Below are 14,867 nucleotides of genomic sequence, written 5' to 3'. Positions count from 1 at the left end.
CCTCGTGAGCCTGCCCATCCCAGACTTTCCTCCATGACCCTCTTTAGACCACTTAAATCCCTCCTTCTCAGGTGGTGTGCCAGGGGCTGAAGCAGCTTACAGCAGGCTGAAGAGCTCCCTGTAGCTCTCATCTCCTTTCCCTTCTGATACCATGCTGTCCAGCTTGTCAATCAGTTCAGCTTCCACCTAGAAGGAAGTAGAGACTTTGTAATCCCAAGTCAAGGAAAAATGAGAAATCTAACCTCTACGAAGATGAGGATGATGGGGAAAAACGTCCAGGTTTTGTTCTTGTACCAAATAAAATCTCTTGTACCACCCAATGTAGGTGCTCATCTACAGTAATAAGAAACTCCCTTGGGGCAGAGCAATAGTACAGCAAGTGGGGAGTTTGCTTTGCATGTGATTGATTCAGATTTTATTTTGAATATCCCATGATGGTCCCCTGATCACTGCCAAGAGTAATTCCTGGGTGCAGAGCCAGTAGTAACCCCTGGATATTGCTATGTGTGCCCCATGCCTTCCCTATAAAAAAAAAAGAAAAAAAAGAAAGAACGAAAGAAAAGAAATCAGTCAGGCTGGAAGAATAATATAGATGGGTAGGGCGAACATGGCCAATCTAGGTTCAATCCCTCAAACTTCATAAGATTTCCTGAGCCCTCTCAGGAGTGATGCAGTGTTGAGAAAACTAGAGACACCGTCTGGTGAGGAGTCAGGACTCTTGTCTAACCACTGGACGATAGTGCAATGTGAGGGCTCAAGGATTCAATGCTTTTCAGGTTCTGTGGACTGGAATTACATGGGTTGCTCCCAACAATGCTTGGGAAACTATATGGAGCAAGGGATTAAACGACTGCAGCCACCACACATGAAGAATTGGGTTCAATCCTATGTGGTCTCCTGAGCCTCTCAGGAGTAAGCTCTGAGCACAGCTGAGTGTGCCCCCCCACCAAACTCTTGCCTATGGTGGTGATTATATGACTTTATATTTAACAAAATTAGTAGAACTATAAATTAGGGTGACTTTTATTCTTTTTTTATTTTTTTGTGGTTTTTGGGTCACACCCGGCAGTGCTCAGGGGTTACTCCTGGCTCCATGCTCAGAAATTGCTCCTGGCAAGCACAGGAGACCATATGGGACACTGGGATTTGAACCGATGACCTTCTGCATGAAAGGCAAACGCCTTACCTCCATGCTATCTCTCCGGTCCCGTGACTTTTATTCTAAATAAAAAAGTAAGTTACTATTTTCCTGCTAAGTTATTGCTTTTGCTTTTTTTTTTTTTTTTTTTTTTTTTGGTTTTTGGGCCACACCCGGTAACGCTCAGGGGTTACTCCTGGCTATGCGCTCAGAAGTCGCTCCTGGCTTGGGGGACCATATGGGACGCCGGGGGATCGAACCGCGGTCCGTCTCCTAGGCTAGCGCAGGTAAGGCAGGCACCTTACCTCCAGCGCCACCGCCCGGCCCCTGCTTTTGCTTTTTTATTTTGACCATACCCAGTGGACCCAGGATGTATTCTTAGATCTGTGCTCAGACATCACTCCGGACCATACTCAGAGGATGAATCTATGTTAGCTGTGTGCAAGGCAGGCACCTTAAACTTCATCTATATCTATAACCAATGTATATATCTTCATCCTAAATTTCTAAGTATTACAGCCACTCACTATAAGATCACTTGCTACTTTCAGAATCACAAGCTTGGGAGGGATATTAGTTAGTAAATTGGTATTGTCCCCAAACCAAGATAGAATTTTCCTCTTGAGATCTCTTAGGAGCTTGTGCTTGAAGCCTCCAGCAAACCACGCATCATCTCCTGAAGCAAAATGAATTAGTGTGGACATTTTCTGATGCTGGGAAGTCATTTCTTCCATTAGTTAATATCAGCTTCATATTACTGGGATCTATTGTTCTCATCTAATTTAATGAAGCCATAGGTATACAGGCAGAAATTGGGGAGATGTCTCAAAGGGCTGGAGCATATATTGCTGAAAGCAATCCCAGGATGCTTTGCCTTCCTTGGTAGGTCCTCACCAGCACCACCTAACTATTCCATGGTGCCCCCTGAGTACCACCAGTATGGGCTCAAGTCTGAACAGTTGAACCCCATATTTCTAGAAGTAGCCCCAAGGACCCCTGAACACTGCTCTGTTAAAAAGACAAGGGCCATTTCTTCTACCTGAGGGTGAGAGAAGAAACTGAACAGAGGCATAGTCTAAAGCTACCCAGACTCGAGGGGCTTATACCTCTGAACCCACCTTTCTATGAAGAGGTCTGTGCAACTGTAGACTACACATGATAACCTTTATGAAAAGGTTATCTGGTCTGGGCTCCAGCTCTAGAGCTGTCTGGATTGTATCTTGGGTGAAGGACATCACACTGACAGGGTACTCTCCTGGGATAGTTGAGAGGTAGCAATCTTAGCCATTGTCTCCTACGGCAGAAAGCTTCTATTCTTTGATATTCTCTCTTTCCCTCTCATTTGTTTCTGGTCTCTAACTTTGTGAAGAAAGTTCATGATTCAGTTCTGACAATCAAGTAAGGGGAACCCCAACATAGAATCTGAGAAAGCCAGGCTATCATTGATTTCCACAGAAACCAGGGTTTATTACTGGAGGTAATCAGAACACTGCCCAGGTTTCTATCACCTTACCTGTTTGAAGTTGCCATTTTTCCTCTGTTCCCAGTCCATCATGTCATGAAAGATGGGAATCATAATATTCCGCACTTCTGGCTGTGGGACCAGTGTCACACCCAGAAAAGGGCCAATCATTCCAGGAATAAAGTGGATCTTATGTTCACCTGGATAACAATAATCCAACAGGTATTATTGTGCTTATTTTTTTCTTGTCATGCAAGCTTCACTGGCCGTAACTAAGAAAAACACCATGGTGATACTCCCTGAAACATACCTTTTATTGTATTTTTAGAGTTAATGAATAAAGTTGGTCTACTCCAATTAAAACAAATGTTCAATAGGCAAAAAGTACCTTTTCAGGACAGACAGACAGTACAGAAGTTAAGGTACTTGCCTTGCATGCAGTTGATCTGGGTTTGATTTCTAGTAAACTTGATACCCTGAAAATACCTGAAGTAAAGCTCTGGAACAATCCTGTTGCTTGCTAAATCCAAAGACTAAAGAACAAAACCAAAGCAAAAATTTCCTCCAAATAACTCACTATGAGGGCCCATAATTTATCTGAAAATAATTCTGAGACCAAGAGTTCATTATCCTAGAAAGAATGATATTTTAGAGCAAGCTGTGATGATTTCTATTTTCATCACTAATTTAGCAAAGAATATCCATCTAGTTCCACTTTAGCATATGCACTATCCTTGGAAGTAAGATATTTAAATAATGAGAATGGTTAGAATTCAGTGCATTGGCTTCTTCACTGTACACCCCCATAAGTCTAAAGGGTCCTTTCATCAAGTTGTCAGGAATTTTCTTTAAAGCTCTTCACTATGACAGACTGGCTTCAATACTCTCCCTCTGTCATTTGTCTTCACTGTACATTTCTATGCACCATGCTATCTATTTAGACAAGCTCAACTCAACTTCTTTTATGAGTTCTTTCAATGTAAACTGGGTGATAATGTGTTTCCTTGTGATAGGACAACTATCTGGGGCATGTGTCTAGAAGCTAGAACCAGGACTCTAAGACAGAAATGAAAGTTTTCTTAAAAAGGTGAAACAGTGAGTACTCTTTGAGAACTCTGTTTTCAATCTTTCATAGACTAAGAAGACAAACTGTGGGTCTCTGTGCTATAGTAAGTAAAACCAGTTCTTATGGACTAGTATATATATATATGTTATTTATACCCCAAAAGCTTTATCGGGCCCAGAGAGATAGCACAGCGGCATTTGCCTTGCAAGCAACCGATCCAGGACCAAAGGTGGTTGGTTCGAATCTGGTGTCCCATATGGTTCCCCGTGCCTGCCAGGGGCTATTTCTGAGCAGACAGCCAGGAGTAACCTGAGCACTGCCGGGTGTGACCCAAAAACAAAAACAAAAACAAAAACAAACAAACAAAAAGAATGGCTTTATCAGGCAAATTTTGTGTCTTTTAAATTTTTTTCCATTCAGCAGGTTGGAGAGGTGAGGCAATGAGCTGAGTGTTTGCTTTCCATGTGGGAGGCTTAAATTTGTTCTTGGTACCACATGGTACCTTCATCACCAGTAGGAAAGAATTCAAAGTGCAAAGCCTGGAGTAGCACCTGAGAATTATTTGGTGTGTGTTTTCCAAATTATTTCACTTGAATATTTGTTTATCTTAGGAAAAAAATTTCCTCTTGACAGGGATTCCTAGAAAGTGGGGCTGTCAAGATCGCAACAATGCAAACTGGAGATTAGGCTCACAGCCTCAAGTTTTCCCTGCGAGTTTCTTAAACCATTTACATATATCTGGGCTATATTTTTGCAGAGACCCAAAAACAGAGATTGTCATAATTGCAAAGTGCAAGTGATGGCTCTAAAATCTGAACTTGCAGTTATTGGGAAAGTGCTTAAAAGTCACTGAACCTAAAGAACCTAGGAACCTTGGTCCTAAGGCTAATTCTGCATATTCCATTCTTGGTATTTTTTTTACTAAATTACCAAGAATTAAAATCATTAAGTAATTTTTGATTAAAATGTATGATTTACTTGTTGATGTGATCAGCATCTTGAATATTTATGCATTTACACCTATAACATTTGGATGAGAACATGAAGAGTATATAGGTATCTTATAGACAAGAGTTCTTAAATTGGGGGGGAAAGCCTACTAGAACCCTATCTTTATTTCTCCTTTTAACTTTAGTTCTCAAAATAGGGAAAATGCATATGTATTTCTGAGATCTCATATTTGAGCTTCTTTTTGCCAAGTGCTTTGTGCATATGTGCTATACTATCCAGTTGAGGTGTTAAGCTAAGAACATGTAAATACATTTGGATCGGAATATTTCATAAAGCCTGGGAGAAGCTATTAATCTTGTAGCTTTCTCCTTGGCTATGAGATATATGAGAGGGTAAATACAGAAAAAAGACCTACCCAAATTCTGCCACATGCTGAACAGTTCATAAGCCATCATCACACGCATATCCCCATACCTGAAAAGAGTAACAAAGGAGCTAATTATTAGAAGAAGGCTCAGGAAGAAGAGGCTCTGAACCCAATGATACCAGCAATTTAGCAGCGTTTCTAATGTTTCCAGTAAGATTCTGAACTATCCATACCTTAACTGCATTCTCACATTCTCCTTGGGAAGCTACCTCAGTTAGAACTTTGACTTTTCAAAGAATTTCTAATGGAAACACAACCACATCTGTTCTTACATTAGAATTTTAAATAAGAAACATATGTCTTACTTATCTAGAATCTTCTTCCTCTTGGCTGAAGTGATGATTTCTAGCTGGAGACTTGGCTGGTTTATGAACAGAACTGCCAGACTAAAATAAGAATTCCACACCTAGAGAGATCAGAGAAGAAAAAAAATGTATGACAGCTTGAGCCTTACTTAAACTTAGAAGGAGAGATTCTAATTATATATATATATGTAGTATATAATACATTTTATAATTTTAAGATCTTCATTTTTCCCTTTAAATGCTTTTGCAAATAAGATATCATTTTCCTTATTTTTTTATTTTTGGGCCATACTCAGAATGTTCAGGAACATACTTATAAATGTCATGATCCTATACCTCAAGGGTATATATATAGGGGCTTCCAGGTTCATATTCTAATAAAATTCAAACTCCTGACTTGAAAAATTATAAATAACAAAAACATTTTAGGTAAAACAAAACCCCAAACAATGAACTTGGCCTGACTTTCATGGTTATTACAAAGACAGCAATGGCTTTCATGTTCTCCTACCTTAAAATCGAAGTCTGTTTCTGTGAAATTCTTGTGCAGTGCAGAAGACAGATACTGGACAGTAGTGACTATAATACTGCATTAAGGGAACAAAGTATTGATAGAGTTAAGACTAACAATGGAATATAATAGCTTAGTATCAACTGTCATTCCTTATGTGCAAACTTCTTGAGTACAACTTATTTTTATATGATAATATATGACTGAAATAGAAAGATACAGATGGCATAAAAACGACAGAAAACCAGTTGTAGAGAAATGATCCACAGCTGGTAGGATAATAGTACAAGACATCAGTGGGTTCTAAACCTAATTTGCTACTACCTGATTTTGGTAATATTTCTCTCTGGACATCAACTACTACTGTCTATGAAAGAATAGGAGGTAGGTTTTGATGATAATCAAAGGAAGTCCAGAGCTGTACTAAATATTTGGGAACCAGTGAGTAATAAATACATATTATGCCTAGCTGAGGACTGAGAGTATAATTTTAGTAATTTATTTGATAATGTGGGTGTATACTGTTAATCCTTTTGTAATATACTACTCTTGTCATTTTTAATTCATTTTATTTAAGGATTTGGCCAAAAATATTACTCTCAATTTTATATTGGGTATACATAAGAGAGAAAAATGAGTCACTCTTGCTAGAACTGAAGTTATAGGGTGAAGTACCAAAAAAAAGGCAGGTACAGTTTGATAATACAAGATTAGTTTAGTAAAAAGAGTTTATGCCTAACAGTGACCACCTGATCTTTGGTGCAGGACAGGGATAAACAAGAATATGTTATTAGAAAAACTAATTTGTCAGCACAGAAGGTGAAAAATTTGAAAGGTAAAAAGCATTGAAATAAACTGCTCCTGCATGATGAAATAGGGAGATGCTGGGGTCGGAGAGATAGCATGGAGGTAAGGCATTTGCCTTTCATGCAGGAGGTCATCGGTTCGAATCCCGGCACCCCATATGGTCCCCCGTGCCTGCCAGGAGCAATTTCTGAGCCTGGAGCCAGGAATAACCCCTGAGCACTGCCGGGTGTGACCAACCCCCCCCCCAAAAAAAAAAAAAAAGAAAAAAAAAGAAATAGGGAGATGCTGAGAAGTGCTCTGAAGGGCAAAGAGATAGATACAAGGTATATTCCAATGAAAAAACCCATTATTTTATTACTGCTTCAATTCCCTTGCTTGTAAATTGTCTTTTTCAGGTTTTCTGTTTTTTTTGTTTTTGTTTTTGAGCCACACCTGGTGGTGCTCAGGGGTTACTCCTGGATATCTGCTCAGAAATAGCTCCTGGCAGGCTCGTGGGACCATACAGGACGCCGGGATTTGAACCAACCACCTTAGGTCCTGGGTTAGCTGCTTGCAAGGCAAACACCGCTGTGCTATCTCTCTGGCCCCTTGTTCAGGTTTTCTATTTCCTGACTCAATATTGCTAAGTTTTTGTTTTTTTTTTTTTGGTTTTTGGGCCACACCCGGTAACGCTCAGGGGTTACTCCTGGCTATGTGCTCAGAAGTTGCTCCTGGCTTGGGGGACCATATGGGACACCGGGGGATCGAACCGCGGTCCGTCCAAGGTTAGCGCAGGCAAGGCAGGCACTTTACCTTTAGCGCCACTGCCCGGCCCCAATATTGCTAAGTTTTATGATTCTAAAAATTAGTCCATTTCTTTTCATTTCATTTCAGTTTATTTATATTTAGTTTCAGATTTTGGGCCACATTCAGCTGTACTTAGTTGAACCTGGGCTTGGCTGTGTACAAAGCTGGGCCAGACAGGTGTCTTCCCATTGTACTATCTCTCTGGTCCCAATCCTCTCCAATTTAGAGGCATAAAGTGGTTCACTTTATAATCTATCTTTTGTATTAATGTGGTGTCTGTTATAACTTTTCACATTTTATTTCTTTAGGGTTTTCTCTTTTTATCTTAGTAAAATCTAGCTAAGGGTTTGTCAATCTTAATGTTTCCAAGCACAAGATTTGCTTTCACTTACTTTTTGTACTGCCTTTTTCATTTCTATTTTGTTTATTTCTGCTACAATTATTATCTCCTTCCTTCTATTTACTTTAAATTTTACTTGTGATTTTCTGATCCCTTGGGGGTGTGAGATTACGCTATTAATTTGAACTTTATGTTGATGTATTGCCATGAATAATTCTTTTAATACTGCTTTGGCTGTGTCCCATAGGTTCTGATAGTATATATCTTTACTTCATTTGTTTCTGGAAATACTTCAATTTTTCCTTTCATTTTTGCATTGACCTAATCAATAGTTATTCTGGAGCCAGAGAGTTAGTATAGTGGGCAGGGTGCTTGCCATTCATGCAGCCAACTCAGGTGGAATTCATGGCACACCATATGGTCCCCAAGACTTCTAGAAGTGCTCCCTGAGCACTGCTAGGTATAACTCCCCAAATGAAAACAAATAAACAAGCTAAAAACAAGACCCAATAGTTGATTCAATAGCATGATGCTTCTTTTGATTTTTTTTTTTTTTTGGTGGAGTGGTGGTGGTGTTGGTGGTGGATGGGTGAGTGGGTGGGGTGGTGTTCTTTTGATCTCTTTCTTAAATAGTTTTGGTGGTGGTGGAACTGTGAAGGTGGGCTATATCTGGTAGTACTCTAGGAATATTCCTGGCTCTGATCTCAGAGGTGAGCTGGTAATGCTCAGGAATCACCATTTGTGGTGAGTCACAGAAACTATTAGGAATATGTGCTTATTATTATGTATTGCTGTGGATATGATTCTAGAAAACTTTTAGTAGATGCATTATGTTTTTTAATTTTTATTGTGACGATGCATTATGTTTTTATCCATTATTCTGCATATATAAAATGTCCACAAGACAGTTATATATCATGATCACTATAATTCAACACATGAAGTTCTAGTCATAGCTACTGGGAAAATTAGTTATTCTTACTAATTTTTCTTTTTCTTTTTCCCTTTTTTTGTTTTTTTGGTCACACTTGGTGGCGCTCAGGGGTTACTCCTGGCTCTGTGCTCGTAAGTTTCTCCTGGCAGGCTCGGGGACCATATGGGATGCCAGGATTCAAACCAACGTCAGTCCTGAGTTGGCCACTTGCAAGGCAAACGGCCTACCACTGTGCTATCTTTCTGGCCCCTATTCTTACTAATTTGAAAATGAAGTTGAACTACCACTATAGATAACTGAACCATATTCATATAAAACTAAAAGTATACCCAAAGTTTAGAAATAATACAGTAAAATGGCAAACTATAATAGCAACATAGAAAGGAATTAGAAGAAATATAGGGGGCCTGAGAAATAGCATGAAGGTAGGGCATTTGCTTTTAGTGCTGAAGGATGGTGTTTGAATCCCAGCATCCCATATGGTCCCCTGAGCTTGCCAGGTTTCTGTTCTCAGATTTCAGGAGTAACCTCTGAGTGCTGCCGGGTGTGACCCAAAAACCAAAAACCAAAAAATTTATATATTTATAAAATATAAAAATTTTATTTATAAAAACAGAAAATTCAATACTAGGAATTAATAAAGAAAGTGAAAGACTTATTCATAAAGAACTATAAACCAGGAGCCAGAGAGACAGCACAGTAGTAGGCTGTTTGCCTTGCACACAGCTGACCCAGGACGGGTGGTGGTTTGAATCCTGGCATCTCATTTGGTTCCTTGAGTCAGCCAGGAGCTACTTATGAGTGCAGAGCTAGGAGTAACCCCTGAGAGCCACCAGGTGTGATCCCCAAAACAAAACAAAACGACTATAAACCAGGCATGCATTGGGAGCTGTGACTGATGATTTCACAAGAAACCTGTATTAAAGGAATCAAACCAAGCTCCCCCACCTCCTAGAGGCAGCAAAGACTGGTGCCCATCCAGTGACCTAGAAGGGAACCAGCAAAAAGGCTGATCAGTGGCATGTTGAGCTCTCCCCAACCCCCAGAGGTGGCAGAAGGGCTGACTCTACAAGACCCGAGCATTGAGAAAAGCATGGCTGCATCACTCTGTGGCTATGTTCAGATCATCTAGTCAATGAACCACAATATCATCTGCAGACCCAACAAGTACCGGCTACAAATATAACCTCTTTAATAAAAACCTTAGAGAGAAAATCTGGAGAATGCTAAAAGAATTCAGAGAGACTACAGGACGGGCCAAATGAACCACAAATAAGAATCAAAGAATATGAAAGTAGAAATGAAAATCTTCAAACTGAAATACAAAACTTAAAAACTTAGTAGGTAAAATGAAAAAGTCACTGAAAAGCCTCACCAGCAGAGTAACAGCTGCTGAGAACAGAATCATTAAGCTGAAAGATGAGATGCACAACAACTCCACACAACAAAAGAGATTGGAAAAGAGCCTTAAAACAAATGATGAGATGGTGGGAAAAAATCCTCAAAGAATGTGAATGATGAAAACAGAAGTCTGGGATAAACTTAATAGAAACAACTTAAAAATCATTGGAATCCCAGAGGCCCAGGAAGAAAATCCCCATGAAGAATCAATAATCAAGGACATCATTGCAGAGATAAATCCCATAACTAAAGAATATATACAACCAAATCCTGCATGTCAGAAGAGTACCAGTTAAAAGAGCTACAAAGAAAAGCACCCAAGACAATCTTAGTCACAACGATGAATACCACAGATAGGGATAGAATACTAAAGACAACAAAATCAAAAAGGAAATTACATATAGAGGACAATCCTAAAGATATACAGCAGATTTGTCATAAGCAACCTTCAAAGTTGAAAGGCGGTGGTAGGATACAGTGACAAAACTCAACAAAATAATGCCTTTTCAAGAGTGCTTGATTCAGCCAGACTGCATTCAGGTTTGAAGGAAGGATATACAGCTAGGGTGTCAAAAATGAATGTGGCTCTTTGCCTCTTATCATTATTTTGTATACTGTGGCTCTTTGCCAAGTTTGAATTTTGTTCTGTTGCTTCTGAGGAGGAACCTCTGAGGAGAGATCTCCGAGCGCATCATCCCATCTCCCATCCCTCGGAAACAACTGCACGGACCAGAGAGCAGGGGGACCAGAGTGTCATATGTTGGGTCACATCTGGCTGTTAGTTCTTAGTGTGGAGGATGCAGCACACCCTCACCATCACTGCAGGATTTTGACCCTCACTCAAAATGGCAAAATGCAATATGTGTTTAATATATTATTGTTAAAAAATATGCTTTTGTGTGAGTGTGTTTGTTTTGGCAGGTCACTGTGTGGTGTGGCTCTGTGATCTCACAGTTTAAAATTTTGGCTCTTTGTGTCGAACTGATATATAGCTTCATGGATAAACTAAAGTTCAGAAGCTTTACAGACTCAAAACCAGCCTTAAGAGACAAACTGAAAGATCTATTTTAAGGCAAGACAGATACAACAAACACAAGCTCTTACAAAAAGATGACACTAAATCCCATGACAATCATCTCTCTCAAACGCAATGGACTAAAAGCATCAGTTAAGAGACAGAAAGTGGCAAAATGGATCAAAAAACTGAATCTAACATTCTGCTGCCTATAAGAAATACATTTGAATAGTCAGAATAAATACAGACTCAAGGCCAGAGGTTGGAGAACAATCATTTAAGCAAAGAACTCCATAAAAGAGCCATACTAATATTAGATGATATAGACTTTATACTTAAAAAGGTTATATGTAACAGAGATGGGTCTTTCTTAATAATCAAGGAATATGTACAACAGAAAAAAAATCAGACTCCTAAACATGTATGCACCCAATGAAGGGCCAGCAAAATAGTTAAAACAATTGCTGATAGATTTGAAGGGAGACAATAACAGCAACATAATAAGAGTGAGAGACTTCAACATCACCCTGTCACTCCTTGATAGGTCAACCAGGCTAAAATCTAACAAGAAAGTACTAGGTTTAAAGGGAGAAATGAAACAGTGTGGCTTAGTAGGTACCGTATTTTCCTGCATATTATATGACTTTTGAAAAAAAAAAAAGTCAACCAAAAACCGGGGGTTGTCTTATATGCCGAGTATATCCCGAAAAATGTTTCAATATGCTGCTAAATAAAAATTGTCTGAATATTGCCACAAAACAAATTTTCCAACTCGATCCTGCACCAATCACTGCAAGGCTGCTCAGACCGCCTCTCTAACTCAGCCAATCCAAGCAGGCTTTTTATGCATGCAAATTAGACAATGTTCTGGACCCGAATCTACACTGTCAAAAGCCTGCTCAGATTGGCCAGAGTCAGAGAGGAAGTTTATTACAGTATAACCTTTGAACCTTTGCTTGTTGTGATTGGCTCACTGTGTACATACAGTTGCAGCACAGGAACGTTCTGTTTGATACAGCGAATATAGGCCTAACCCTATGTTTTAACTGCAAAATTAGGGGGTCGTCTTATACAGCCAGTCGTCTTATAAGCCGGCAAATATGGTTTATATAGGGCTTCACATCCCAAGAAATCTGGATACACATTCTTCTCCAATGCACATGGATCACTCTCCAGGATAGACCACATGCTGGGCCATAAAACATAGCTTAATAAAATCAAGGGAATAGGTGAAATACTTGAAGCCACAACAAATAACAGAGGAAGAAAACAAATTAAAATAAATAAAGGCAATAGCAGAGAACCATGGAATAATTTTTAAGAGGAACAACATATAAATTATAGGAATACCTCAGGGAATTTGGGACTGGAAAGATAAAATGGGCCATTATTATTGTATGTCTAGTAGTGCTCAGGGCTTACTCCTGGCTCTACCCTCAGGAATCAGTCCTAGTGGGGCTCAAGTTACCCTATGGAATTCCAGGTATCGAACCTGAGACTACCACGTACAAGCAAGCACACTATCTGTTGTACTATATCACTTCAGCCCCTGGACCAACTGAGCCCATCCTTGAGAACAGAGTCAAGAATAAGCCCTGAGTATAAATAGGTATGGCCCTCCCCTCAACAAAAACAAATAAAACAAAACAAAAACAATGTTAGACTGAAGGTAGGGCACTTAACCTTGCATGCAGCCTTTCAGGTTAAACCCTCAGCACAAATATGGTCTTTGAGTCCTGCTAGGAGTGATCCCTGAGCACAGAGCACATAAGCACTGCTTGTGTGGCCACCAAAACAAGCAAACAAACAAATAAATAACAACAGCTTAATTAATAGATCAATGAAATGAGAGTTTCTTTTTCCCATTCAGTGATGCTCTGGAATTGCTCCTGACTTTGTGCTCAGAGATCACTCCTGGCAGTGCTCTTGGATTCTGGGGATCAAACTCAGGTTGGCTAGGTGTAAGGCAAGCACCTTACCTGCTTTGTCTCGTAGAGCTATTTTCCCCTTAAGAATGAACAAGCTGGGCCCGGAGAGATTGCACAGCGGCGTTTGCCTTGCAAGCAGCCGATCCAGGACCAAAGGTGGTTGGTTCGAATCCCGGTGTCCCATATGGTCCCCTGTGCCTGCCAGGAGCTATTTCTGAGCAGACAGCCAGGAGTAACCCCTGAGCAATGCCGGGTGTGGCCCAAAAACAAAACAAAACAAAAACAAAAACAGAATGAACAAGTTGGGGCCTGAGCGGTGGAACAAGCGGTAAGGCATCTGCCTTTCCCGTGCTAGCCTAGGATGGACTGCAGTTCTATCCCCAGGCATCCCATATGGTCCCCCAAGCCAGGAGCAATTTCTGAGCACAAAGCCTGGAGTAAATCCTGAGCATCACCAAGTGTGGCCCAAAAACCAAAAAGGAAAAAAAAAAAAAAAAAGAATGAACAAGCTGGGGGCTGAAGAGATAGCACTATGATAGGGCATTTTCCTTGCAAGTGACTGACACAGGATAGACGGTGGTTCAAATCCTGACATCCCCAATATGGTCCTGCCAGGAGCGATTTCTGAGCGCAGTGCCAGAAGTAACCTCTGAGCGCTTCCGGATGATGCCTCCGCAAAAAAAAAAAAAAAAAAAAAAAGAATGAACAAGCTAGACAAATGCCTCATTAGACTAACAAAATATAAAAGAGAGAAAACTCTTGTGATAGAAATAGGAGAGAATATCAAACATATACCATAGAATTTAAAAGAATACTTAAGATCTTCATGCCATAAAATTGGAGAACCCAGGAGAAATGAATCAGTTTTTATAATCATATAATTTTCTAAGACTTATGAGGAAAGAGAAGACACATTAACAGACCAATTACTGACTGGTAAACTGAAACTGTAACCAACATATATTATCCAAAAAAGCTCAGATCATAATGGCCTCACTATTGATTTTTTTCCAAACCTTTACACAGGATTTACTTCCTATGCTTCTCAGCTCTTCCATAAAGTTGAACAGTTCTTCTGAACAGTTTTTATGAAGCCAATATTACCCAGCTATCAAAAGCAGATGTCATTAAAAGAGAAAATTATAGACCAATATATCTCTTGAACATATGTAAAAATCTTCAATAAAATCTTGGTGAACCAAATTTAATAACATATTAAAAGAACCACATACTTTGACCAAGTAGTATTTATTCCAAGGATGCAAGGATGGTTTAATTTATGGAAGTCAAATAATGTGATACAATAAATAAAAGATAAAAGTTTGAAGTTGGAGAGATTGTATAGTAGGTAAGGTGATTATTTTGCTTGAGAATGAACCCAAGTCAATCCACTGCATCTCATATGGTCCCCTGAGTACTGCCAAGAATAATTCCTGAATAAAGGACCAAGAGTTAGTCCTGACATCATCAGGTATAACCCCAAGCAAAACAAAGATAGAATAAATATGATCAGGGGGTCAGAGAGATAGCATGGAGGTAGAGCATTTGCCTTGCATGCAGAAGGATGGGGTGGTTTGAATCCCGGCATCCCATATTGTCCCCCGAGCCTGCCAGGAGCAATTTCTGAACATAGAGCCAGGAGTAACCCCTGAGCGCTGCCAGGTGTGACCCCCCAAAAAAACCAAAACCAAACAAACAAAAGAAATAATATGATCAGATCAGTAGATGTAGAAAAAGCGTTTGACAAGATTCAAGACCTATTTATGATAAAGGCTCTCAACAAAATGGGGGTAGAT

At 39.7% G+C, this 14,867-nt stretch overlaps 1 protein-coding gene across 11 annotated transcripts in view; it reads right to left on the bottom strand.

Moving 5' to 3' along the window:
- DOCK3 (dedicator of cytokinesis 3) overlaps positions 1-14,867 on the bottom strand; it is a 391,971-nt gene that overhangs the window by 56,024 nt on the left and 321,080 nt on the right. For all 11 annotated transcript variants that reach the window (XM_049776670.1, XM_049776679.1, XM_049776672.1 and 8 more), the window contains 5 exons: positions 5,861-5,936; positions 5,350-5,450; positions 5,033-5,091; positions 2,652-2,800; positions 101-186 (listed from right to left, as the gene is read on the bottom strand). In XM_049776670.1, the coding sequence (XP_049632627.1) occupies positions 101-186; positions 2,652-2,800; positions 5,033-5,091; positions 5,350-5,450; positions 5,861-5,936 (471 nt within the window). The remainder of the gene's footprint in view (positions 1-100; positions 187-2,651; positions 2,801-5,032; positions 5,092-5,349; positions 5,451-5,860; positions 5,937-14,867) is intronic.

Source organism: Suncus etruscus, chromosome 7 (assembly GCF_024139225.1).
Source record: "Suncus etruscus isolate mSunEtr1 chromosome 7, mSunEtr1.pri.cur, whole genome shotgun sequence".
NCBI lineage: Eukaryota > Metazoa > Chordata > Mammalia > Eulipotyphla > Soricidae > Suncus > Suncus etruscus.
Note: the sequence above shows the minus strand (reverse complement) of the source record. Positions and strands in the feature narration are given on the sequence as shown.